Source organism: Nasonia vitripennis, chromosome 2 (genome assembly GCF_009193385.2).
Source record: "Nasonia vitripennis strain AsymCx chromosome 2, Nvit_psr_1.1, whole genome shotgun sequence".
Classification (NCBI taxonomy): Eukaryota; Metazoa; Arthropoda; class Insecta; order Hymenoptera; family Pteromalidae; genus Nasonia; species Nasonia vitripennis.
In genome coordinates, this window is record NC_045758.1 from 34,450,783 (window position 1) to 34,478,172 (window position 27,390).

Sequence of the window (27,390 nt, forward strand, 5' to 3'; positions counted from 1 at the left end):
TGCATTCGCTCTTCGTTTAATATTGGATAGTCTCGAAAAGTCACAATAGAATTGCAGGACGATTCGTCTTACCTCGAAAGAGAAAAAAAGCCGAAACCCCCGCATGTATCCCCATTACAACCTGTCATCCCACGTCCGACCCATCTCTCTGAGGAACAACGCGCTCCGTAACCAACCGTCGGAGAATGAAGTCTTAACGTGTCATCAGCAGCAGCAGCAGCAGCGACAGCAGCAACGGGTAAAACAGAGAAGTGCATAATGTAACGCCGCGACCGTGACCGTGACGCCGGCGCGTCGAGCCACACCTGAGCCCCCGCCCTTCCGCCTGACCTGAGTCATCGAACCGCCGCACGCGCTCGCTAGCTCGGGTTCAACGGAACTTTCTTTCTTAATTAAGACGTTTACGTAGATAAGCCGTGTAATTGGCGGTTCGGATGCTGTCACCGCGTGTGTGCCTACAATATGGATCCTAATTGAGAGGGGTATAAAAGCCTCTACACCTCCAATTAGCGGCAAACTTTTCGGTTCGCGACTTTTGACGAACTTTGCTCGGCGGGAAAAACGCGATATAGCAGCGCACGACGAGAATTGACATAAGCCTATTATTTGCCGGGACTCGGCGGAGCGAAGGAGCGCGAGAAATTCAAACGGCAACTCCCCAGAAAAGCCGTGTGTGCGAGTGCCAAGAGAGCTTTTCCCATTCGAGCGGGCAAAACTTTCTCGGCGGCGCCGCTCCAAAAGAGGGTAGAGACTCGTCGAGCTTTTTATGTTACGTATTTCGTCTACTTCGGCAACACCTGCTACCAACACTGCCAAGTGAGCCTCTCGGATTTGTCGAGGGAAAGGAAAAAGGCTAAAGTGCCTGATTTTATTTGCAGCAGCCGCTGCACAGCTCTCGGAAACACACATCCAGTGTGTGCACAGGTACATTAAGATTTCCTGCGGAGCTTTTCACGGAGACTTGCTTTCCGCACACAACGGACACAGCTGCGGTGAATTATTTTAGCAGTACAACCGAGAGCCCGTATATACGCGCACAGCGCAACGAAAGCGTGTTAAGATGGCTCGTTGAGCCCATTATCCGCAGTGGTGCAGTCGTGAAGCGTGAATTTCAACGGCCATTATAGATCATTGCCTGAATTGAATAATTGCGTTACAAGCTGCGTCTCACCCACGGGAATTTTGACATACAATACGCAAAACGCCTTGCGGCTCTAATCGGCCGTTAACCAGCGAGCATGTCCAAGTACGGCAAGCGGTGCGTGTAGCCGTGTCTGCGCAGCGTTCGCGCGCGCGCAAAGTCAACCAACCCGTTTCTCCACGCTCAGCGGCGCTCGATCACGCGTGCGATCTCGCACCTACGGCTATGCATATATCGCCGGTTTATTTTCGCTGCTACCCGGGAATAGCCGCCGGCCGCCTCGGACGTATTCTCCGCAGCTTCGAGTATCGGAAAAATCAAACCTCTCGCGGCATCGATATTTTCGGGGTACGCTGCGTGGGCAGTGAATCGATCTCGACTTACCTGTAACAGAAAGAGAAATAGAAATTAGCCTATTGGAATTCAGCGTCGAGATTATAAATATTCGATCGAGGCTCCATTCAGCGCACGCACCGCAATTTCCACTTTCCAAACACGAACCGACCGCGCTCTCCTCCCTCATTTCCTGTTATGCCGAAAAGTACCCTATAAATCAAGCCCCGCGACGTCCTCCTCGAGAGTAAACAATATACCCGCGCTCGGGACCTTCTCTTTGAGAGAGGGAAAAAAGACGTCAAAAAAAAAGCGTGTGGCTCTATCTTCCGACGTTTTCCCATGTCCGTCAAGCGGCCGAGAAATATCCCTGGGCTTTCGATTCTCTCAATTTATGCGGAGCAATGCAAATTTTTCGAGCTATTCGCCTCGGCCAGAAAAATGCGGTATAAGGTAGTAGGTAGAGGTACGCCTTCTTCGGCGGAGATGCTTTGCATGACAATTGCGGGTCGCTGCTCTTCGTGCGCGTAATTAAGGCAGCGTAGTGGCGATTTTTGCGGCGAAGGAGTAAATTGGATTTTGCTTTCGGGACGCAGGAAATTTAAGGGTAGCAACTTTGTTAAAAAAAAAATGACGCGTCTCTGACAAGAAGCCGGCGTCCTTTGTCACGTAGTTACGCGATGTCGCAGCGGCTCTGGTAATCTGCTTTTGACGCTGCAAATTGCTTTGACACCTTAGCCGGCGCCGCTGCAACGCCATGGGGAAATCGAGTTTCCGCCGTAGACGCAAGCCGGAGAGAAGCTCTATGATCCGCGCGAATTTCATTTTCCTCTTTTTTTGCAGCCGCGAGTAATTATATTCGTTCGATGCTACTACTACTGGCAATTAAATCGCACCGGAATCAATCACTCGACGCCTCAATTAGCCATCAGCCGAAAAACTCGTAAAAAGAAGCTTTTCGCGCGAATTCCGACCAACAGGCGACAGCCGTCCAAAGACTAATTAAAACGCCAGCACCTTTTATCCTAAACCGCGCGCATGTGTCGTGCACCTCCGACCACAAAGCGCGAGCTTAACCGGCTTCCGCGAGCTTTTGTTTTCGTCAGCTGCTGCTGCTCCCGCGTACATACACCCTATGCGCGACATATAAGACAATTTACCTAATCTCCTCCGGGGACGCGTCCTAATGAGATCGACGAAAAAAGAAGATTAAAGAGAGCTGTTCCTTTCTCAAGCGCGAAGCATTAAACATGTCCGCGTTTTATTAAGCGTCAGCGCATTCGTCTGGAGATAACGAGCCTCGGCTCGTTGCTCGCGTTTAACGCGCTTGTGTACTCGATATTAAATCGTCACGAGCGTATAAATTTCAGGAGGCTTCTCTTCTTTACGAGCCGGCGATGCCCAGCAGCAGATGAACGATAAGGGAACGAATGCAACCACCTTCGAATCGTCGGGCTCATTGTCGAACTTGACCGGAGCATTAAAATCCAGAGACCCGGAGCTGCTGCAACAGAGCACGCCGACTCGAGATCTTATCGATTAGGCGCGCCGGCGCCGCGCCCCTCGCGGCCGTCTTGCGCGATGCTCTTCGGCTCTCTGTACTTCCTGCTGGCTAAACTTCTGCCCAAGTATAAGCTTACCCGCGATAGTTCCGGGCAGATTACTCGTGTTATTCGTGTATTCGCGCACGAGAGGGAAAGAAAAAAAGGGCCACGTGAATCACAATCACACCGCCACAAATTCAAGGGCCGTCAGCCCGGTTTTTAAAAGCCCCGCGCGCGCGTGCATGTCGTTACGCCCAAACTTATTTACGATCTCGTAAAACCAAGAGAGACGGAGGCTTTTGAGCGGCACCGCCGACGACGACAGTGTCGAGGGTGGCGGCGCGAGGAGGGATGATAACGCGCGATTGGCCAGATTTATGTGCGCGACCTCGAATTATATATGCGTCGACCGGTTAATAAATTAGCAGCGTTTATGCTCGCCGAGACTGCTTATCGCTTTCGATGATCGCCGTGTACGAATACACGCACGCACGTCTGCTCTCTATTTTTAGGCAATAAGCGGACTTTCGTATTAAAAATGTAATTACGCGCCGACGCGTCGGCTGTGACAGTCTCACAGAGACAGAAGCCCGGAAGCTAGACGAGAGGCAGGCAGTTCGGGCCGCGTGGCGTGAAAAGCCGATAATTACGCGCGATAAGTGCGTGACTCGCGCGCGAGAGAGAGAGAGAGAGAGAGAGAGAGAGAGAGAGAGAGAGAGAGACCAAGGGCGCGAAATTTAACGGGCAGAGCACGCGCGATATCCGGGAAGTTTGGGCCGTTGAACCGTGGAAATAAACGCCGCACGACAATGCCACCGCCAGACTCGCCGATGCGCCGATCGCTTCGCAGTTACTGCTGTTGTTGTTGTTGTGTGACCCCCAACTTCCTTTATGCGTGTATGCGGCAAATTAGTACGCCCGTGTCTGCCATTTAATTTGCTCGATTGCTTTTACACTCGATTCTTTCGTTTACCGATGACAATGCGAGTTATTCATTCGCCGCTTTAATCGAACTGCGTTGTGGAAACGTATGTGCGCGTTTTTCCTCGAGACGAGACACTTAATAAGCAAATCGAGTTCTCTCTCTCTCTCTCTCTCTCTCTCTCTCTCTCTCTCTCTCTCTCTCTCTCTCTCTCTCTCTCTGTCTAGCGGCAGAAAAAGAAAGCCCGACAGTCCTGCTCATATAATATATCAAGAGCTGCCTCGTGTGAAAGTATACCTACGTAGCGATGACGCGACGGTCGCATAATTCAGCGCCGCTCCCTCTGAGGCGAAAAAGAAAGAAGAGGCAGGAACCCCGAGAGCTGTGCGCTCACGCAAATCCTGAGGAGGAGCTGTGGACGCGCAGGAGAAAGAGAGAGAAAAAGAAGCTACGGTGGCGCCTAAGGGGAATTTCCAATTAGCGCGGCCGGACCACCGCAGGAATTAGCGCGGCATTCTCCGCAATTTCGAGGCGCCTCGATGTCCGGCGCTTTGGCTTTTCTTCTGCGGTTTCGCTTAATTCCGCGCCCTTGTATTCTCTTCTGTTTGAATTTTTATCAAGTTATACACGATGCATTGGCTAGGACGAATTTCTTCATCGACTCTAGATGCGAGAAAAAAGCAGCAGCAGTCAATTACGGCATTCGATTTTCTTTTGTGCGCGCGATGAGAGAACTGGCTTTCCCGCGCGTCAGCAATGAAATTAATTACGTCGCCGCGAGCTAGCGCGCGATTTACCGCAAGGCTCTTTCGCCGGGAACAAAGGACCCGCTGAAAGTTCGCCGAGGAGCGATTCGTTACGTAAATCGAGCCGCTGCCGCTGCTGGAAAATTTCAGCGGGAAATTTAATTCTTTTTTCCCGGGAGCCGAGAGAGGCAATTATGCGCGTAATTTTAAGTAACCGATCGTGGATGCGAGCGAATGTTCTGAAGGATGTGTATCGTCGATCGGGATTGAATTTCCTTGAGAGGATAAGCCTCTCTGGAGAAAGAGAAAGAAGAAAGAGAACGAGCACAAAGAGACGCGTATCGTCAGTAACAGCCGTCGGAAGGGCGAGTAGCTTTCGGCAAAAACGAAGTCGTGAGAGAGAAAAAAAAGGAAGATAGGCATTATCTGGCCGAGCGATAAGTGATGCGAATAATATCGTGCTCGATGCCGAGTAATAAACATAAACGGGTCTCGATGCCCGGCCTGAGATAATTCGAGGCGCGAAACTTTTTCAGCTACGAGCGGCAGGAGGAGGAGGAGTATCGCCGCACGTGCACATCAACGTCCAACGACGCAAAAATACGACGGGGCTGAGTCATTTTCGCTTCTTTTTATCTTCTTTCTCCGCCTCAGCTTTCTTCGAGCTGCCGCGAGTTTTTTGCCGCTCGATTACGACGTTTTTATTGAGGTTCGTTTTATAATTTCGTCGGTGAATTTTTCGATGAATGCAAGCACTCGCGGAGTTTGTTATTCTTCGCTTTTTCGGGCGCTATTTGTTATTCCACTGGACGGAAGAATTGGAAAAATACGTTTTGTTGAACAACACAAGAATTGAGCATAACACAATTTGTTTCGATAATTGCTCCGCCGACGAGTTTCAATAGAGAATAATGAACGCGAACCTCGCAAAAACAACCGTCGCGCGTAAGAAGCGCGGTAAAAAAAAAACGAGCGAGCCGAAAAACGGCTTTACGAGCGCGCGAAACAGCAACGATTAGCTGCCGCGCCTATACGCGATGATATATCCATCGCCACAGCGGATTTATTGCAGGGGATACACATCGAACGTTGCACCGCGCGCGAAAAAACGATCGTATTTTTTCGTCGTTACTTTACAGTCGAAGCGTCGAATTTTTCATTGTTCGCCGATGAAAAAAAAGCTCGTACAAAGAACGTAACGCGCTCGCGCAGAGTACACAAATGTTTTAATTTTTCAATGAAGCCCGAGCCGAAAAGAAGAACACGCGCACACGGCATATCTAGTGATTTATCGCCAGGCTTATATCGGATTAACACGGTCCCGAACAAGCGGTAAACGGATCTGGCCGCTCGAATTTGAAATCTCTGATCGATTGGCGCGTGAATCAGCCCCTCGGCATAAGTACACACACACACATACACACAGAGACAGACACGCGAGGCTCGATCGAGAAATCGATTCGGGTGACGGCGGCGTTTTGCAATTTATCGTAATTCATCAGGCGGTATGAGAGAGCGAGAGAGAGAGAGAGAGAGAGAGAGAGAGAGAGAGAGAGAGAGAGAATATCGGAGTATAATCTCGAAGTGAAAGGGAGGAGAACCGGCGCGGACAGTCCGGCGGCGGCGGGACGCGAGAAATAATGAAGAGACTTGAGTGACTTACCTCTGTCAAAGGCTCCTCCTTGGCGACGTCTCCATTCTTCGGCGTGGCCTCGCGCACCGGTTTGCTCTTATCTTTCCTGCTGAAGCTGATCGACCTGAAGGACCACTTCTTCTTGCTCTGCAAACGCACAACGATAATCGAGACGTTAGCTTTTTCTTATATAGTGTGTATACTTGTATAAAGTTTTACAGCTAATTGCGCTCGCGTATTATCCTCGCGGGAGAAAAAGCCGCGAGAACAACTTTCCATCAAGATCGCGTCGCCCCGATAAAGCGCCCGCGCGCGTATCGATCGACGAGAGGGCGCAGACTCCGTCGCACGCGCGCGCACCCACGCCGCATCGGGGCAATAAAGCGCCAACGCACGTATCTTTCTCTCTCGATATAACACGCACCTTATCCTTCTTTTTGGCCTCCTTGGTGTCTGGCGAGGTGGCGTTGGGGCTGGCAGGAGAGGCGGCCTCGGTGGGCGTCGTGACCTCGCTCGCGGGCGCAGCCTCCGCTGCCTCCGCGGGCTTCTCTTCCTCCTTGGCTGCTGCCTCAGCTGCGGGCATCTCTTCCTCCTTGGTTGCCGCTGCCGCCGCTGTTGCCTCCTCTGGCTGCTTCTGCAAGAGACAGGGAAAGGGCATGTTAGCAGATGATATCGCCGTGATTTTTTTATTGCTTACACGGGGGAGAGAGTCAGACTTTTTGGGTTATTCATGAGAGCGGACACACAATGTGCCTTTGGGAAGGGCATGACTTTTGACGCTGCGAGATTTACTGCTACACAATGGGAACAAAGGAGAGTAGCGTACTGTGTATCGGCTGCTGCTGCTGCTGCTGCTGTTGCTTTTTGCATGCCCGCAGCTTTTTAATGCCGAATCGGGGATTTCGTCTAGAGGTCAGCGCTTGGCTTAGCTCATATTTTTGCATGATCGACTGCGAGCGATCGCTGTATTTATCGACGTGTGGAATAAATAATTAAACGATTCCGCGAGGAGCACCACTGCTTCGACGGAAAAAGCACGAGTTCTCGCGAGCGAGAAAAAAAGACAATGAAGCCCAACTGTCGATACGTCAGCGGCATTGTGCCAGGCAGACGATATTGTTTTTCCAGCCGAGTTCCCCCTCTATCTCCCCATCCGCGAAAACTTTATTCTTTTTATTCTCGGATCGATGCGTGCGAACAGTCCGGGCCGAAAAAAAAATCGCTTTATGCCCGCGGCTACATTATCATCATCGGGGCGATTCTACCGGCTAAATCGAGCGGACTTTATTAAGTTTGACGATAACGCCGACGATTCCATTAGGTCGGGGCGAAAAGACACTTTCCGCACGCCGACAGCCAGCACGCCCGAGGAGAGATCTTTACTCGCGCATATCTCAAAGATGGAATCAAATAAACTCGGGCTCGTAAAATATAGCTTATTTCCGGGAACGCCGGCCTAAGCCTGGAAACTCGTTTCCCGCGCGCGAGATCGAGATAATTGACCCTCATCTCCTCGAGGGCGCGGCTCTATGGTGCTATACGAGGGGCGGGCTGGGATACGAAGCGAATAGATGAAAGCACGGCTAGGCAAATAATCTTGATCCTCCCGTGCGCACACTTTATCCGTCATGCTTTTTAATGCACCGAATATACTCGAGCGCGAATAATCCTTAAAAGGCGCCGCGACGAAACACGCGCATTATAAACTTTCCTTGAATTTTCATGAAGAGAACATCGGTCCCGCTTTGTCCCGTCAGCGGGCGAGAGACGCGGCCAGAAAAAAAGGGGCCGCCAACAAAGAACAATGGGGACGAAGATGGAAATTGTGCGGGCGAGCGATCCGGCAGCAGATGCGCCTCATAAAGACGCACGGCGAAAAAAATGAAGAAAGAGACTCGCAGAGGTCAAAGGCCCGAAAAAGAGGAGGAGAGAGCCGCCGTGGACGGACGCGAAAATAAAAGGGGCTTCATTGTACAACACACACGCGCACACGAATCGGCCGGAGGAGCGATAACCTCCCGATCGATTAATCGATCGCGACGGCGAGAGCCATTAACCTCTGTCTATTTTTCGGCCGCGCGAGAGCAATTTCGTGTCATTGATGCAGCAGCAGCCTCGGCGGCCGGTTATTACTCGAGCGGTATTCCTCTATATATCATACGCCGCCGACGTCCTTTTATGAAGGCTTCAAAACATTTTCCAATAAAACCTCCCGCCGCCGAGTGTTATCGTCGCTCGCGGACTACACTACTTTATTGTTTTTATTCGATCGCCGCCGCTTCTTGGCATTAAAATTCCTCGGGCAATCATGGCGACGTAAACACGACTGATATTTTTAGCGGGTTTGATGAATTTGCAGAGGAGCAAAAGTCACGAACGAGCGGGAAAAAAGAATTATAAGCGCGCGGTTTACCTTCGCAGCCGTAATCAGCGACATTAGCTAATTAGCATGTACCTCGCTAACCCACATTTCCGCATCTCAATTAACGGACTATTAATGCGTTCGAGATTACGAGCTTTGCGCGGGGAATTAAAAGACGCGAGTACGATAATAGTGCCGCAATATTTTTCGAGTTCTATACGGCGTGTTTTTTTCGATGGGTACTCTAGCGGCCGTGCAGCCGAAATCATTATTCGGTTCAGCGAAGCACGTTGAAGAACATTTTCAAATGAGTCAATTATTGTAATTTCCATTTCGAAAAACGACGGCCGTTCCTTTGTTTACGCCATTGTTTACCCGGGTCGCGCGCTCGCGCTCTTTTGTGCCGCGTGTGTAAGCTATTTTTTAAAAGTAATAATTAAAGCGCGAGATTCAATCTATAACACTGAAAATTGAGCTTTGCGCAATTTAGATGAACAAGTGCATAACTCCGCTAATATAGCAGGCATCCCACGCTCTAACCGTGAATAAAAAATCAGACCAATTACCAGCTGCGGCGTTTTAATCCAAACAGCGCGCAAAGGGCGCCGACACGGCGGTATCACGTTTCATTGAGACGATCGCGGAACGCGCTAACGCGCATGTAATTAGCGAATCAAGCTGCTCTCTCTCTCTCTCTATCGCGCCTACGCTTTCGTTTTTCCGCGCTAGCAAACAACGGCGCCGGCTTACGGTACACTGCGCTCGCGCGCGTTATTATTACCGTTGGATTATTATTGTCGTTCTCTCTCTCTCTCTCTCTCTCTCTCTCTCTCTCTCTCTCTCTCTCTCTCTCTCTCTCTCTCTCTCTCTCTCAGCTTGGCTGGAGAAGTAGGCGGATATATCCTCGCGCGAGCTTCCTTTGTTGTCGGAAATGTGGAGCAGCTAAGGGCACTGGAGTGCTAAGCTAGGCTGCTGCCGGTGATTAACGAGGCTGTGTTTTGTTCTCCCTCCTCTTATTCTAGCTATTTTTCCCCTGTTTTAGAGGAGATTGCGAGAAGTAGAGTGGATAATTTTGCCGGTTTTTTGTCGAGGTTCGACGACCGTACGTACAACGTATAACAACAGACGATAATGATCGATCCGGCCGTAGAGAATGGGAAAGTTATTCGCTATGAAGAAACGAGACAGTTTTTGTCGCGATATAATAGAAAGTGAGCATAAATTGTCGAAGCGAGTACAGTATGTAAGTCTGTGTCGTTTCGAGAGTCGTAAAAGCCATAATCACACGGAATAATAATCGGTTATCTCTCTCTCTCTCTCTCTCTCTCTCTCTCTCTCTCTCTCTCTCTCTCTCTCTCTCTCTCTCTCTCTCTCTCTCGGCGCACAAAAGCGCGCGTCTCCGAAATGGCTCCGCGAAAGATTCTCTCTCGATGCTGGCAGATAGCACAAAGCGCAAAGTGTGCGCCTCCTCAAAGTGCACGCAGTTCAAGCGGAGTCTTGCAACTCGCTGCTGCTGCTTTTGTCATAGCTATACGGCAGCTCTCGAAACTTTGCCGAGAAGATCCAGTCGAGCGCAACGGTAATAGTCGAAGCCGAGTTTTACGATTATTATTCGAGGAACGAGCTAGACAGTAGCTCTTTTTGCTACAACTAAGCGCTGGAGGTGTCAAGTCTGTTCCAGTCTTGTGAAACGAAAAAGGAGCCGTGGTCTCCAACGAGATGTCGATTTTTCCTCAAGAGAACCACTCGCTGGGTGGGTTATAAAGCGAAAAAAGAAATCTATCTTTAACCCGAGTAATTACTTTCCCTCTATATTTACCCGGCAACTTTGTAACCGGCGACGAAGCCCGCATATTGACATTGCAGGCGCCGCCGCACACGTGCGCGCAAAAAAAGAAAATTTGAGACGCACGGATGAGCAGACACTTCAAACCCCCATCTTTCAGTGCGACGAGTCGGGTCAAACGTCGTTTGTACAAGGCTGAGCCTTTACTCTCATTCTTTTTGCCGCTTCCTTTTTACGCGCTCTTATACCGCAAGATAAATAAGAAGAAGCTCTCCGACTAACCGTAAAGTGACGTTTGAATATACGATACTGCGGTGAGGGCGAAACGAGACGAGAGAGGAAGAGAGAGAGAGAGAGAGAGTCAATTTTTCGCCTTCGCTGAGCAGCGTGTTATCCGTATAGAATATACCTACAGTTGGGCTCAAAAGTTTCTCGGATGATAGCGAGAGCATTTTTCAAAGAGCCGATAAAGATACGAGGTTAGGTAAACGGAAACGTGCCGCTTGTGTGCGCGATTCGCGTATTTTTTCAGTCGACACGTTACATCATAATTGGCAGAGCGACATCGCGTTGTTGACTTAAGTGGAGTAGACACGTACACGAAACGTTATGTCAGCGGAAGAATCTTCAACCGACAAATTTTGATCTCCGTAACCCAAGCCGACGGATCGGATCCAGAGCGAGTATATCGTTTTTCCTCTCAAAAGCGCCGAAACTCGGCTCTCGCTATATGGAGAGAAACTTTTGAGCTCCACTGTATCGCAGAGCTATAGAGCCCCGGCCTCGGGCTAGAACGAGACGACTCGAGCACGCGCGAGAAACTATCTCCGGCTCTCATTCGAAAGGAGACGACTAAAACAAAAGAGAAAAGGGCCCCTCGAGGCACACGCACACACACGTTCATACGAATCCGCAAACGCAACCGCGAGAGCCTCCAGGTAGTGTCCAGAAAATATCCGATTTCAAGAGAGTCGTCGTCGTTGTCGTCAGTGGCTTCCATATCCCCCGAGAGAGTTTTTCATTATTTTTACGGTCACCGGAGAGGAGAGGCTTCGGGTCTTCCACGCGGATATGCGAGAGCAATCGATTTCTCATCGCGTCGTCGGTTGGAATTTTCTACCAATCGCTTGTTTACCGATCGATCGATTCCGTTGGATTCGGTTTCACTCCTACCACTCCGCAGACGCGTTGCGAAAGACAATGAAAACTTCGACAGCCCTCGCGCGATCGCTCGCAGGTGCGAAAAGCGGAAAAAAGCCTCGATAATCAATTATCCGTCCGAGCACCCGCGGAAAGTTTCGCGCGCGAATATCGGGGAACAAGACAAATTCACACCCGACTGCGGCGGCAGAATTCAATCGACGAGGCGGGAATCGGAGAAAAAAGAATCCAGGACGATTGTCTATTATTTTTTATTCTTTCACCTCTGATGCGCGCGGGAAATTCGCGCGTGTACGCGAGAGATAAGAGGCAGCCGCGTGAAAGTTAGAATATACAATTCCGCGAACCTGATGAAAGTCTTATTATGAAATGCGCCGGCGGGTAATTGGCGCTAGGCAAATTACAGAAATCGTTGCCATTTATGGGAGCGCGAGAACGCATTCGTTTCCTGGCGCGAATATCGCCGCGCACGTTTGTATATTATATTTTTATATATCGGGCGCGTTTTCCCCATAACCGCCATCTATACCTATTAGAAGTGCAAAATAAACAAGCCTATCGCAGCGGCTGCCAAGGGAAGTACTCAATAAAACGGACCCGCAGTTACAAGCCCTCGAGGGCAGCCGAGTAGCCGCGCGTCTTCTGCTCGGGATTAAGATCCCCGAGCGATAGTGTCGATGATTGAAAATTACAAACTTCGAATTAAATCCAGCGAAGTTTTCTCATTCATGAAGCACACGCGCGCCTCTTGCCCACACAGCAGTTCCAGCCCACGGAGAAACATCGCGGACTTGTCTCCCCCTGCGGTGTACAGGAGGTGGACACACATCAAGATTACGGAGGCGATACACGCCGGAAAGGGGTATATGCTGTCGTACGCGCCTATGCAAATGCAAATACGCTGCTGTCTCTAAAAATAGAAGCACAGGATAAATGGCAATATTCGCCAGCAGCAGCAGCGCGGACAATGGTTTCTGACGTTACACCCGAGGCGCCGTGACGAGATTTACGTCGCGTCGGACGGTAGCGAGCCGATGCTTTTTTTCCTATCGAGTGAGTTATGGTAAATTATCTGTGCGCGGTGTCGTTATCCACTTGCGGGGCACAACAACAGATCGCTCGGGCGCAAGAGAGGAGCAAAAAGAAATCGCTAGCCGAAGATATCGCTACCGAGAAGCGCAATAACTCATATATCTCCTCCGCGCGCGCAGGAAGAAAACAATGGCTTATCGAGTGCCACCCTGAAGCTAATTAGCTCGCGAAAATAAGACGCGGATGGTGGTGGCGGCGGCCACTCCCTTCTCGGAAGAGCCAACCGGTTATTTTGCCATCTGCGCGAAGCTCGGGAAAACATCCACGCGATACTCGTCGAAATCCAAGCGGCGGGGAAAAAGTCGAGCAGTAAAGGACGCGTGAGCGAGCGACAGGTGCTGCGGAGACGGAAAGATGCATTCCAGTCGCCTCTGAATCGCATGAGCGATGTTTCTACCCGCGTTGACGTCATTATTGTTGTTGTTATCGTTATTATCACGAAAGGAGAGATGGAGGTAAGCGAAACGGGGACGGTTACAATTAAGACCAGTCCTCTTCGCTCTCCCGGCCCCTTTTATGCATATAACGAGGGGAAAAAGGCAGTTAGACCGGTAAGCAGGCTGCGCAAACAGAAAGCTCGGCAAATGTTAACTTTTTGACCTAAAAAATGCTGCCGGAGTGTGCTGGCTTTTCTTTCTATTTGCATTTCCCTGATGTTCAATTAGCGGTGCATTCTTGCGAGCTTCTTGTGCGCGAATTTCCAAGACAAACACGTCGTCGTACGGTCACGGGGCCGGATAATGGATGAGTCGTCCCTCTCTCTTGCTGCTTCTGCAACTCCAACAGTCGAGCGTTCTACCCTCTGGGAACTACTGCCGCAAAAAAATGCAAGCGCGCAGCAGCGTACTCGAGGAAATTCCTTCCTCTATTTTTTTTTTCGCTCTCAATCGGGGCGAACAAAGAAGTTTTCGAGAAACTTCGCTCCGTGAAGAAGAAGCTATCAGCCATTAGAATAATGAATACTCATTTTTCCCAAATAATCCCCCAAAATTATACATATACGCCGAAAGGGAACACGTGCGCGTACACTCTCCGAGGCTCGATGCGCATAATCGTGAGAAAGCGAAAAAAGGCGGCATCCGGCATTTAGAGTGGAATTCTCATCTCTCGACCTCGACGTCACGCGAGGCCCTTCGAAAAGGCGCCGAAAAAAGCGAGATCTTGAAGTTTGACGAGTGACGCAGGGATTGAAAAGGAGGGCCCCTCCTTTTCATTCGGGACCGAGATGTATCGTGCGGCTAATCGGCGCCGATTTTCAGGGGCTCAATTACTCCCCCTTTCTCGCGGAGTTAAAAAGATCGCATCGCGGCTTCGAAAACTGGCAAGACAAGTGCGCGCGTGGTTCTCAAGGTTGCCTCGTCGTACTTTTTTACTCGACTGTTTACATGGTTTCACTTTCGGTTTCGGGAATTACGATCGTGGCCCCTCACGTGAGAGAGACAGAGCGAATCTTCTTTTGTGCGAATAACATTTTTTAATGTCTCTCGAGGGACTTGAAAACACGTTATCTTTATTCCTCGGCTCTTGTTGTGCTGGAATCGTATAATTAAGAGCGTTATATGCTGAAGAATCTTTAGTGTCTTGCGAAACCTTGAATCTTCATTAAAATATCTTTGTTATGACGAGCGGCGCGTTATCAGTGAAGTTAAAAGGCATTCCTCGTCCACCCATCAGTCCACAACACGAAAACAGTCTATCTTCGCCTCGTAATATTTCCCAGTCTCGGACTGAATTCTACTCCGTCCATCATTCGCTCCCCAACACCGATGCAAAACTCAATGTTCCACAAGTCGCGCCAACTGGTTCAACACTAGCAGCCCTATGTGAGCAAAAAAAGAAGCAGCTCCGCATACTTCCAGCAAACGGTCATTTGCCGCAGTTCTCAATACTCGCTGCAACAACTTTAATTAAACCAACTCGCCGGCTAATCAGCGCCGCGACAAAAAGTCCCCCGCGTGAATCATCCGCTCGGCACGCAAGATGATACTGCAGCGCTTGCTGTATATGCTTATCGCGTCGCGATTTCCATGCAGCGGCAGCTTTCTTCCGGCCGTGAGCTTTCACGAGACGTGTAATTTTCCTCTCGACGCGCAGCCGCGTTGATGATGATGATGATGTGCGTGTCAACGGGAAAACACGACTGCTGCTGTCCAGATGCTCCGCGTGCGGAGGATATAATGGCGCTGCTGGGATGCGAGGATATTTAATTACGTCGTTACCGTTTCGCGAGCTACGTGTGCGGTGGGCTTCGTCGAGGTGCGTTGCCATTTTTTCTCTCTCGCGAATGATTCGTAAATTCATACGCCAGATACCATCGCTACAGGGCCCGCAAAACAAATATTTTCAAAACAAATCCATTGATAAGCTGACTTTACGGTCCAATAAAGCGTTTCTCTTTACAACCGCCGCCACCGCGTGCCCCCTTTTTTTCTCATTCTTTCTCTCTCGGCTTCCGCCGCGTACACCTTCATAAACAACCTCCACCGGCGCCGTGGAGAAAAAATGCCCGTTCACAAAACAGGCGCAAGAAGAAATTATGTATCAGCCGGCGACACTCGCTTTTTAAGCCTCGTTTAGGGCCTAATCCACCTGTTGGGCCCTAAATCACGCTTCGTAATTTGGCGGCGGCGACGGCGCATGAAAACAACAATGGACCGCTCTTTCTCTCGCTCTCTCCTGGGATGATCGTAAAACCGACGCCGTTTTGAGGTTTTACGAGCCTGGCTCGTTGTCGAAAAAGTGCGGCGTGTGTCCAAGAGAAATGGGGACCCCTCGACACCGTTTGACCCCGAGAGAGAGAGAGAGAGAGAGAGAGAGAGAGAGATGCTGCGCAACCACCGTTGTTGTGACCTGACCCCTATTGTCTCGCTCGCGGTCAAGGTCGTCGTGAGCGAGAAAGAGAGAAAAGGGATGACTCCACGGGGGGAATACGCCGTAAACAGCGGGCTTGAAAGGTTCCGCTTCTTCTTCTCGTTGACTGCAAGTGCCGTGGCTCAGTTTTTCGAAGAATCAATGTGGTGATTTCAAAGGCGGTGACCGGGCTTTTACGGTTTTAGTCGAACCGTTAGAGATATCGGCAGGACATTTTTTTATCGCTTCACGGAATTTTCCCCCATGAAATTCCCTGAGATTTACGAGCGACGGATGTAATCCGGATTCAACCTTACGGCGATATCTCAACCTGCGTAAAAAAAAAAACAGAAAATCATAAAGCCGTAACTCTTGTCGCTTTATCGACGTGCCAAGATTTACCACCTGCCGAAATTTCCAAGCGCTAATCCCGGTCCATTTCCCGTAGAAGAAAAAAAAACCCGTACGCTCGAACTGTGCCAGCCAGGTACGTGTATAAACTACTCGCGCATGCGTCCTCTTCCCCCTCGAATTTCGCCGTGTCTCTCGTTTTTTCCACGCAGCAGCAGCAGCAGCGAGGCCGAGTCACAGTGAACTCGAAACTCGATAGCGTCGTCGTCGTCGAGAGAGAGAGAGAGAGAGAGAGAGGGAGACGCACTTTAGCAGGCGCCTCACGCGCGCGCACCTGTCTAAAGAAAGAAAAGAGCGCGCGGAGCGTCGAGGCTGCAGCAGCGCGCTCGCTGCACGAACAACAAATTACGGACGGCCGCCGCTTCGGAAAAGTACACAATGCGATTTTTGCGCTGGCGCTCGCATGTCTGATTGAGTCGTAAATGCAAATCGAACGACTTGTTGTATTTAAACCGCGGCGGATTAGTAAACCTCCCGCGTCTGGCGTCTTGGCGCTATATGTAGGAGAAAGAAAGCGCATCGCCGAAACAGGAAATGAAGCGGGAGCGCAACGACGACAGCATCGGTACACATATGCGCGCTGTACAACACAGCGGCGGAAATGAAAAGGAAGGAGTTAGGAGACGAGACTCGAGCGAAAGGTTACATGTGCACACGTATATACACGCACTACGCCGGGGACTGAGAGGCAGTCTCGCGTGTCATGACTGGTATCTGGCGCGTGACAGCTGCCGGGGTTGCTCAATCGAGGAAATATCGAGTTTCGCCCTCTCTCTCTCCTGCAGCCTACTGCGTCCCCTGCACTCGCAGTTCGCCCCCGCGCAGCCTCTCCATATTTGCTCGAAAACGTGTGACGTCGAAAAGTTATAAACTACGTTAGCTCTGTAATCGAATGAAGCTTTCGCTAGCGCACGAGAGAACAATGACTCCCCGACTGAGCGACCAGTTATTACCTAATCAGGCGCCAGAAATCAAACGCTCCGCACTATAAATAAACCGGCCGTCAACGAGTCACCGATGAGGTATCCCAAGAATCCGACTAAGGAAAAACCTCATTTTCCGGTCAGTTCTGTAGACAAGCGCGAATTCCACGAGCAGCAGACCAGTTTGACAAACGGCCATCGCGCCCGACGATAAATAAACAGATTAAGACTCTAAGTTTAGAGTCGATCCGGGGCAACGATCTGACCGGCCGGCCTGAGAGAGAGAGAGAGAGAGAGAGAGAGAGGCAGCTAGTTGCGACACACAGCGAGTTTGCCTAGGTCAGCAGCAGCCGAAGTGTTATCTATATCTCTAGAAGTCGGTTACGAGCAGCTGCGTGGGATAAACGGCCACTTGCCCGCGCGCGCGCGCGCGCGTTCAACTAGGCTGTTTAGAGCCCGTCGAGCTTGACGGACGCCGGAGACGCGAGCGGCGGATTAATGTTGCCAGACGTGCCCGGCTGAAATTGACGATTTAGACGCCGAGCTGTACACACTGCCGGACAAGTGCAGTGGACGGGCTTGCGCTGTGGGAAATTCTGATGCGACGATTGCGTCACTGATTTCGTTTCGGATACTCGGGTTATCAGAGGAAAGAGGAGAGAGAGCATCTCGAAACGAGAACGCACAGTTGTCGCGACGTCAGCGAGTGACACGAATTTTATTTTTATCGCCCCATACCTCGCGGCGAGGCTCGTATGAAATCTGCAGGTAGGCAGGTGCTCTTTATTTTTACTCTTATTTTTATATGAATATTCCTTCAACTTTTCTCCGAAAACGCGTCTACTACCAGCTTACGGTTACCCAAGCGTAATTGGACTGTAAATCATAACTTCGCGCTGTCGCGAAGTCTCAACAGCGCGGCGGTCTCGCAACTTGATTAAATTAAAACGGGAAAATACAAGAAAGACTCTCTCCCTCTTGCTTTGAGCTGGAGGGAAAATAAAAAGCGAGATTCACTGACCTCCTTATCCTGATCCTTCTCGGTGGCCTCGTCCTTGTCCTTGTCCTTATCCTCGGCCGAGTCCGTGTGAGGCGCCACGCCGTTCGTGGTTGGCTTGGCGTCGGCCTCCTCGATCATTCCCAGCTTCTCGATCTTCTCGGGGCCGTCGCCGGCGACGCCGCCCTCGGCCGGGATGCCCTCCTTCTTCGGTGTCGTCGTTATGTCAACGGACCTTCTGCTCTGTCGTGCTCCCATTTTCGCTTCCTTTTAGCTCTGCTTTACGGAGATTATGTCTACGCCGCGAGCCTCGGCCGCTTCTTTCAGACTTTTGCTCTGGTTATCTGGAAAAAGAAAAAAAAACGAGGCGAACGTTAGTCTTGGCTTTTCTTTGAAATTAGAAGATGGAATGGGGCAGAAGCGAGGATTTACGCTGGCGATTTGTCCCGGGCGTTTGTTATCGGTAAACAAGCGTCAGCGCGAATATAAGTGATCGGGCGAGCGAGGAGGAGGTTTATGCTCCGGACTTGTTCGAGAGTATAAAGCTGTCAGCGCTGAAGATATTTCACGCTGATTAATACCGAACATCATCGAATTTGTTCAACACACCGCGAGGTACGCGCGCACTTAACGATCTTATAAATTCGAAGCGAGCTGTGCCTGTGCGGTAAAAATCACGAATATACCGAAATCAGTCTACATTTCATTCTATCGCCTATCACACACACACACTCGAGTGAAATACGCACAGCTCGTAGAATATTATGCTCCGCAGGAGCGAATGCGAGATAGCGCGATTAAAATGCATCGAAAAAAGGTCGTAAAACGTCGCGCGGTAAATTATTCATGTGTGAAACTAGAATAGAACACCTTGCCGACGTTCCACTCGAAAGTTTATTTTCTACGCTGCGGAGCTCCCGTAGAGCATGCAACGTATATCCTGAAAGTTTCGAGCCGAAAAACTTTGGGCGCATAATTCATAAGTCGTGCGCCGATATTTCTCTGCCGCTCGAGAACCGGTAATCTCCGGGTTATTCACGCTTCGGAGGAGGAAAAAAGGATTCAATTTCAAAGCCATTAGCAATAAGTGCGAATGTAATTGCGCATTAGTCATTCACAATAAGCGTAACCGTGGCCGCTTGACTTTATCTTAATTGTTTTCTGAATCACTCAAAAATGACTGGCTCGAAATGCTGCACGGACTAGATAAGGCTGATTTAGCGAGTCTTTTTTTAATTTCACTCCGAGGAATTTTTTCTCTCGCTCTCCTTTCTCCAAGAAAGTACCACTCGTTCACTCGCACCTGCGTCACCGTCGACGGCGACGAAAATATCCTCTCAATCAAATAAAAGGTGCGTACAGCTCGGAAAGAGCCGTCGTAAAAACGGAAGAAAAATCTAGCTCAGCTCGTGGGCAGTTTCCGTCGAGAGAGGACCTCGAGACGCTATCGGCTGCGCATAACTGGCTCGCGTGACGCACATGCACTGCGCGCATTAGATAAAGCGGTCGGTGCAGCGTAGGACACAAAGAAAACGTCCTGCAATCGTGCAAGGTCGTAGCGCAGGCTTATATCGAGGCTGTAACTCCTTTTTCGTACACGAGGATGATTTACAGCCGCTTGTCGCGAGCATTGCAGCGTTTTTCGATGCAGAGACGGCAAATAGGTCACATACGGCCGTACTCGGCGCAATCGGGAAATAGCCGCGCTCCAGTTAGTTTCGCGAAGCGAGCTGTAACGAGCTTTCCTGTGTACAGGGAATCCGCGAATACCGCGCGGATAACGGCTCGCGCTCTCTGAAAGTGTATCTTTCCCCGCGAGGACAAAGGGAAGAGGACGAATAATAATCGGGCCTGACTAATTGCCCGCGTTTCAGGCTGATAGGCTAATCATCGCGCAATGAGAAAACTCCGGCTATTGTCTCGCCGCAATATAAGCTGAGCGCGGGGAGAGATGGAGGGCTTTCTGTTTTTTCCGCTTCTTTTATCCTCTCTCTCTCTCTATCTCGAGCTCTAGGGCTTACGGCGACTGAAAGAGCTCGGGATGTGGGTCGAGCTTCGTAGGGCTGTGCTCCAGTTTTTTTCTCGGCTCTCGCTACGCCGCGGCGAATGCGGGTCGAAGAGTTGTTCCTTTGAGGATCTGTGAGCGCAGTTTTTTCGCGGAGTGGTAGGTGAGAAATTATGACAAAAGTCGGCTTTGTCGGGCTGGAACAGAGAGTTTTTGTTGAGCACGAGCCGCGCACAAAAGGCTGCTTGAACAGGCGTGAAATATTGCATCTGTGGGTAGCGGCAGCGGAGTTGCAAGTGGCTATTGTCGTAATACCTCGTAATGGCGCGGTGCAGGACTCGTTATACTGAACTTCCGCCTAGTGCGCGTTTATAATGAGAATTGGCTGCAGTTTTTAGGTTTTTAAAACAGAGTAGGCATAGCCACGCACATTCCTCGGCTGATTATTCTTACCCAAGCGAAGTTTAATAACCGCCTCGAACACTGATTAATAAAAGTCGCTCAGCATGAGCGGCCGGCTTCGTCAAATTATGTTAATCTCGAGCTCATAACGTCGGGGTAATAGCTAGGTATACGCGGCAATAGCAGCAGCAGCAGCAGCAGCAGCAGCGCTGAATCAAAGCCATTCAGCAGCGTTCCCGCTGATTTCGCACAAAGAGGCGTTGATTGCTTCAGCGAGCGCGAGAGCAGTGGAAAAGGCTTTATCCGTGCGCTAGAGAGAGATTTAGCGGCGCGCGTGAGTTTCATGCCCCGCTAAGCCCACAGCGTGTCGTTTATCCGTGCGAGCGCACGATACAATTTCATAATTCATTATTTTCGTTTCTCCGGCTGGCATTTTTACGGCAATATAGTACTTACAGAGTCTGCGGCTTACACGAAGCCGTAAATTCAATTTACAAGACAGCTCCGGTCATAGATACACGGCTGACTTTCCTTTCAACGCCTCGCGCGAACGACATGCGAGAGAGCTGCCGGTACGTGTATGAAAAAACGCCGCCTGCTGCAAATCCACGAAGGGATCGAAGAGTACGTAAAAAGGAGCGAAAGTCCGTCGCGAGGAGTTGCAAATCCAGCGACTAACGATCGTGTAAACTGCCGCTCTAACGAGAGTGAATTATGCACGCAACGCGCTCTCCGTGCATGCTGTGCGCCTTTCTAATGCACCTTTGTAGCAGCCAACCACGCTGTCTTCGGTAGCTTTTTCCAGGGAAACGCCGATTATCGCCCAGGTGCTGCTCACGAGGCGCACGAATTCCGAAGGTATCGCTCTAGCTCGGCAGACAATGGAGCTCTCTGCGCAGGCTCGGCTGCATTGTAATGGTACTGATGTGATGAAGGCACAGAAGCGAGAAAATAGGACACGCGATATTCGTACTCTTGCGCGCTACCAAATATTGGATCAACGACGATATAAGTATAGGACAGGAGTCGTGTAACAGAGTCTGAGCAAACACAGCCCCGCGGATAATTTACAAGCCCCCTCACGCGGGTACAAAGATCCTTGTCAGCGCGCTCTCTCTCTCTCTCTCTCTCTCTCTCTCTCTCTCTCTCTCTCTCTGCTGGGCAAACAAAAATCGCCAGCAGCAACGACGAGCCAAGGATACACAGTACCAACAGTGTTGTCCAAGTGCTCGAACACACTCGTACAAGAGCAACCGTGACACACACACACACACACGGGCGCGCGTCTTTTCCGAGCCAAGAGACTGGGTCAATGCCCGCGACACCGAGAGAGGTATCCGGCTCACACGTTCGGAACAACACCTCGATATAGATTAGCTCGAGCGAGACCGAGAGAGAGAGAGGGAGAGGCATTAGGTAATCCATTGTCGGGAGAGCCAACGGACTCGCAGCAGCAAGCGCGCCTTTCGCGAGAGAGAACTCAGTGCGCAACAACACAACAATCGCTCGATCGATTACTCCCGGGCTGCTCGGGAGCTGCTCTCGGGTAAACAGCAGCAGCGGCGGCCGCGCTGCCTGGGTTTGTTTCGCTTTCCCGCGAATTAGCCGCGCGACTCTTATCTCGCGCTCGTGTAAGTAGCTCCGAAAGTACAGCGGCCGTATCTCGATCGATCTCGAGGGAGATTTTTTGTGGCCCGTAACGGCTTTTCCTTTGAGTCGTTTCATCATCGCAGAGCCGAGGTTTCAGAGATGGACCTGGATTAGGCGAACGTAAGGGTTTGATTGGAAAACGGGACTCGAGCGCGGGCAAGCGCGTGATTAATTGGCTCGAAAAGGCCGCTTGTCCGAGGAGAGAGATGAGTGACGTCGATAGGTCCGATTGCGCAACGCGTTCCTTGTCGGAGATGTGGTCTGAAGTGTCGTTTTTTTTTTTCTGGTGAAGTATATAGAAGAGCGCGTGTATACTTTGTGTACGAGGAGAAATGAGTAATGGGTTCTTCGGAGAGATAGGCTTCGAAAATAATTGACCGAAACGGTACAGCGATCCGCCGCGGTAATAAAACGGACGATATATTCCAAGCCCGATCCGAACAAAAGACGTCCTCTCGTATCGAGTCGTATTTTCACACGCGCCCGATGGAATTTCGTATTTTTATCCGAATTAATTTTAGCCGATATCGCCGATGACACCTTTTTCGATCGCAGCTGCCATTATCGGCTTACACGGCCTCTCGAACGCTTTCTCGCAATTCATGCGCACTAAAAAGCCCGAGTCCCGCTGTTAAGCTTCGCTCTCGGGCCAATAATTCTTCCGCATAACAAGGCGATCGCCATCGGAATATCCGCAGCGATCGTCGTTCTTAGCTCTCTTGCTTGCGCGCGTTTTATCGACGATTTCCATTGGCCAGCGGACGATGGAAATCGCCTTCGCGGATTTGCACAGGACGAGACTTTACGAGCCTCCCGCGCGTCCTTTCCTTTTCCGCTTCCGACGAAACGAGCTGGATGTTCGACGTTCGCACGGATGTGTATGTGTGTGTGAGCATTGAGCGTTTGTCAGTGGGTCGAGCGGAGAGAGAGAGGCCAGTGGCCGAGCGTTGCACTCGCTGCCGGCGTCGCAGTGCGCTTTTAAGTTCAATAGACCGAGATGGAGACGCGGCGATGTGCACGTACGGAATAAGTGATCAGCTTTATTCGAGCGCGATCGAGCGTGAGCGAGTAGTCGTCGAGTCTATCCTCCTCGTGGATTTACTCTCTGCGGTTTTATGCGCAATGATAAGAAATAGCTATGGATATTCCGTGCGGTTTCCTCATTTTTTCCGCTCGGACGAGAAAATCACCGTTGAATCCCACCGCTAACCAGATTGTTCACGAGATGAAAATAATAAATCTAGCCGCTCGCAAGAGAGTCCTAAATTTCGGTCCACCCACGAAGCGCACACTTATATGAACGCGGCCGGCTGCTGCGGAATGCCACCGCGCACGGCAACAACCACCGCGGGCCGCTCCCTCGCGTCCACACGCACGCGTACTCGGCGTCTCTTTTTGCGGTGAGCAGTAGTCTCTACCCCGAACCGACGGCCGGAAATAAATTGGACCACCTTGCCAGCGAGCGGACCGAGAGAGAGAGAGAGAGAGAGAGAGAGAGAGAGAGAGAGAGAGAGAGAAACGGGGCCGACGACGCCCCAGAGGAACGACGCGACCTTTTTTGACGCAACTATTATACGTGCCTTCTGCGGAACGAGATAGAAATTTTAATATTTCATCTCCGCGCAGGGAGTAGGACGACGAGCTAGTTCGCTTTTGAGGAGGGCCCGGAGAGTATTAATCGCAGCTAATGGAGTGCAGATATAAGCCTCGAATAATTAATTAGCGCGGCGCAGATGTCTCCCGCGCGGAATAAATGAATAGCGAAATTCAAGTTTCGCGCTCGAGCGACTTCGGCTTTTGTGTTTTTTCTGCGAAAAAAGGGAGAGAGCACCGACGAAGCTGCACACACTGGCTTTGTCGCTGCTGGCGACGCTAAATAAAGGCGCGCTGCTGGGTCACGCTTGATAAATACATCTGAAATTTGATTTAGAGCTTTGATATACCCTACTGCGCTTTTCAATTCTCGTTTTACAAGCGCGTGTATTAATATTGAATAATGCCGAAATACTTTCGCAATTTCCCGGCAAAACCGAACGTAAACAAGCCGCAAAAAGTCGGCGCGCATAAATTACGAGACCAAACTCGGTCTTTCTCTCGATTTCCCGGTATCCTATATACACCCAACGTCGAGAGCGAGTTAACACGCGAGTCACGATTAAAACTCAATTTCAATATGCACATACACAGGGTAAAGAAGGCGCGCAAAAAAGAGAGCGAAGCGCATCCATTAAGCGCTCCCTTTTTCGCGATTTCTTCTCTTCGCGCAGCGGGGGCTTTTACGCCTATATACATACCACACTCGGCTACTCGCGTTTCCGGCACGAACGGGAAGGTCATGGAGTACGGGCACATGCACGCATACGAGAGGGAAGAGACAGACGCGCGGCTGCCGCTGCTGTGTTGGCTATATTTAGAGGGGGAGGGCCGCGGCGTCTCTGGATATATGGGGCATAGCATTGCGAATTTACTCGCTCTGCTGGTTGAAAAATTTAGGGCGAATTTAATTTATTACGTTGGATTTTTCTTCGCCGGGAACGACCGAATCGAGTGAATTAGCAATCATGAGCGCAATCGAGATGAGTTTCTTTCTCGGAAAGCAAAGCGTATTCTAATTATTGTTGCACCGACGACGCCGGCGGGCCTTTTTATTACAAACCGCGAATCGAATGAATTTCCATCAGAGGATTCCGCCTGTGTCGATTAGCATACAATGGATTTGAATTTCAATAGGGGAAGCAAATGCCCCAATTGTTTTGCATGAACATATTATTGGCCGTTGCTCGACCAGGCCGTTGTCGATTGAAATTTCCATCAGGCTGCGACGGTCTCGTGCGCGGGCTGCGATCCATTTCCCGATTAATATACTCTGCGGTGAGGATCATCATTCCAGTTATGAACCTCCTACGACGCGCTAAGCACTCCGGAAAAAAAAGAGGATAAATGAGATCCAGTCAAAGCCACTGCGCTAAGGCGCTGGTAATCCGATGGTAACTCAAAGCCACAATATCTCCCTAGCTCCATCATCCTCAATTGTGACTCCGGCGCATCGACTACTATACTCGCGTCGCTCCAGAAATGCGCTCTACCCATAAATCAGCCGACGCACGTAAAAGTCGTCTCTGAAGACACAAAATCGTGACGCTCCGTTGCGCAAGTGCTCACACGATTGCACAACTTCGAGGTGAGGAGGAAGAGAAAAATGCTCGATTTTATCGCGTCAAACGGCTACTCGCCTTTCTCTTTGATGCGCGCATACACACAATCATCCATTCACGCGCGTCGCGAATTTTTTTCAGAGCACAGAGTCTCTCTCAGCACGTAAGCCGAGGAACGAGGGAGCGCTGAGAGAGAACGCGAGGACTCTCCAAATTTCTTGGAGCGAAAGCTCGCGGACTTTGAGTGGGATTGCTATTTTTTCGAGAGTGAAATTTCCGCTGCTCTAGCCTCGCGTCTGGAAGTTGTTGGCGGAGTTCGCTCCGGCGCCAGAAGTGGTTTTGTCTTTTAATTGAAACGCCGCTCACTAGGCGAGGGGTGTGCATACGTTGAGCGCGACTTTTTGAAAAATCCAAAAGAACAAGCCACGCTGCGGGAAAAAGAGCGTTTACGAGCGCGGGATCGGCTTTCTAATTTACAATCATTATCTCGTAAAATAAATTAAGCGCATGAATACGCGACGCGAAATTATTCTCAGCCCTGAGCGTACACGCACCTAACGAACAGGCCCCCGAAAAGAATGCCGCGAGAAACGTGAGAAAAAGCCAACTGCGTTTCGTCAATAAACGGAGCTGTGCTGCAGCAGCTCGAGTCGACAAGGACAGACGGAGGAGAGGCGAGAAGCAGGAGACAACAGCGGCAGCAGCAGCAGCAGCAGCATCAGCGGCGATATTACATGTATATATATTTGCGCCGGCGGCTCGAGGCGAGAAAGTGCGACGAACCCGACAGCCGGCATTCAAGGTCTCTTTTATCTTGGCGCCTTTTTTCCCCCCTTTCATCTGATATTTTCATTTAGGAGCGATTTATCATCGCCGCCGCGCTGCAAGTGCTGTACGCGCAAACACGCGCGCTCTCGTGTATCTCATCTGGCGAATTAAGAGAGCGTCATTTTTATACGCCTATTAAGAGAGGGAGATAGAGAAAAGCTGCGGCGAACGGTCTGCGTGTGCGTAGCGCGAGAAAATGCGAGGAATGCCTCGACTATTCGCCGAAGAGGAGAGCTGTATATTAAAATTTTTCCCCACCAGCATTTCTATTTTTTATCCCCGCACACTCGAGATAAAGCTCTCCTCTCTATTTTCGAGCGGCGACGAAAATCAAATAAATTATGCAAAACAGCCGAGAGAGCGAATACTTTGTCCGTCCCCTACAAATACTCTGCCGAGGAATTCGGCAACATCAATTAATTCCGCGCGTAGGGCCACGTGACTAAGCGTTCTGCGGGAAAAGCTCGTCGTCTTGTGTGTGTGTGTAGAAAACCGCGACTGATTCTTAATGAAGCTGCCGCGCGCGGTCCTCGAATTAGAAGTGGCCCCGTTAAATCGCGCACAGTGTAGAGAGATGGGAGAGAGATTTTCGCTCTGCTAATATCCCCCACAGCCAGTAGCACTCTCTGCAGCGCATATATTTCTGGACTTTATGACCGTGTTACCCTGTGCGCGCAGACGAAGAAGCAGTAGTAGGCCGCTCCAAAAACCTATTTCGGGATAGCGACGCCGATGCTCTGTGTCGTAGCGAACTTTGCGTTAATCCGCGGAAACAAAGGCATTTCGCGTCGTCACACGCGTATAGAGGAGAGGAGAGAGAAAAAAACAAACGGAATTCCACGAATCACGTCCGACAGCGGCCGGTCACACACCGCTGCGCGGACGGCTTCCGGCGTCCTCTCCTCTCTCGACGCTAAAACTGAAAACACGTCGGCAGATAGGTAAGACGAAGCTCAGAGTTGTGCGTCCCCCTCGTGTCGCGCGCGCATTATACTTGAAAATGAGAATTATGGGAACGCGAGCCAGCGGCCCGTATCGACTCCTGTCGTGCGAGCGATACGCACGTGCGTGAAAGGGCCGCCACAACCCCTTTGTCGACAGAGCTAAACGAGCCTCGGGAGTCGATTTCGTCGAGTGATGGATCCTAGAGTGGAGGAGTGCACTGATTATTGCTTGGGAGAGCGAGATTTATTTTGACGCTCGGATGGGCTCATTTACACATTCTCTCGGTGCGAGGCGAAAGAAAACATCGTCGCGCGCACGAGGAACAGGAAAAGGGTGCACGCGAGCTAAAGGGAAAGTTCATGTTTATGTATTTCGCCGGAGGAGCGAGGAGCCATACTAGCCAAGAGATGCACGAGCGATGCATTCGTGATTCTCCCGTGTAAAGAAATGACGGCAGGAAGCCAGAGCCAGTTGTACACACACTGATGGAAAGTACACCGGGTT

The 27,390-nt window shown here is 50.5% G+C and overlaps 1 protein-coding gene across 4 annotated transcripts in view; it reads right to left on the reverse strand.

Moving 5' to 3' along the window:
• Window positions 1–27,390, reverse strand: part of LOC100119412 (cell surface glycoprotein 1) — a 59,572-nt gene that overhangs the window by 22,317 nt on the left and 9,865 nt on the right. For all 4 annotated transcript variants that reach the window (XM_008218038.4, XM_001603145.6, XM_032597517.1 and 1 more), the window contains exons 2-4: window positions 17,926–18,245; window positions 6,744–6,953; window positions 6,350–6,466 (exon numbers count right to left, since the gene is read on the reverse strand). In XM_008218038.4, the coding sequence (XP_008216260.1) occupies window positions 6,350–6,466; window positions 6,744–6,953; window positions 17,926–18,159 (561 nt within the window). In that variant the 5' untranslated portion in view covers window positions 18,160–18,245. The remainder of the gene's footprint in view (window positions 1–6,349; window positions 6,467–6,743; window positions 6,954–17,925; window positions 18,246–27,390) is intronic.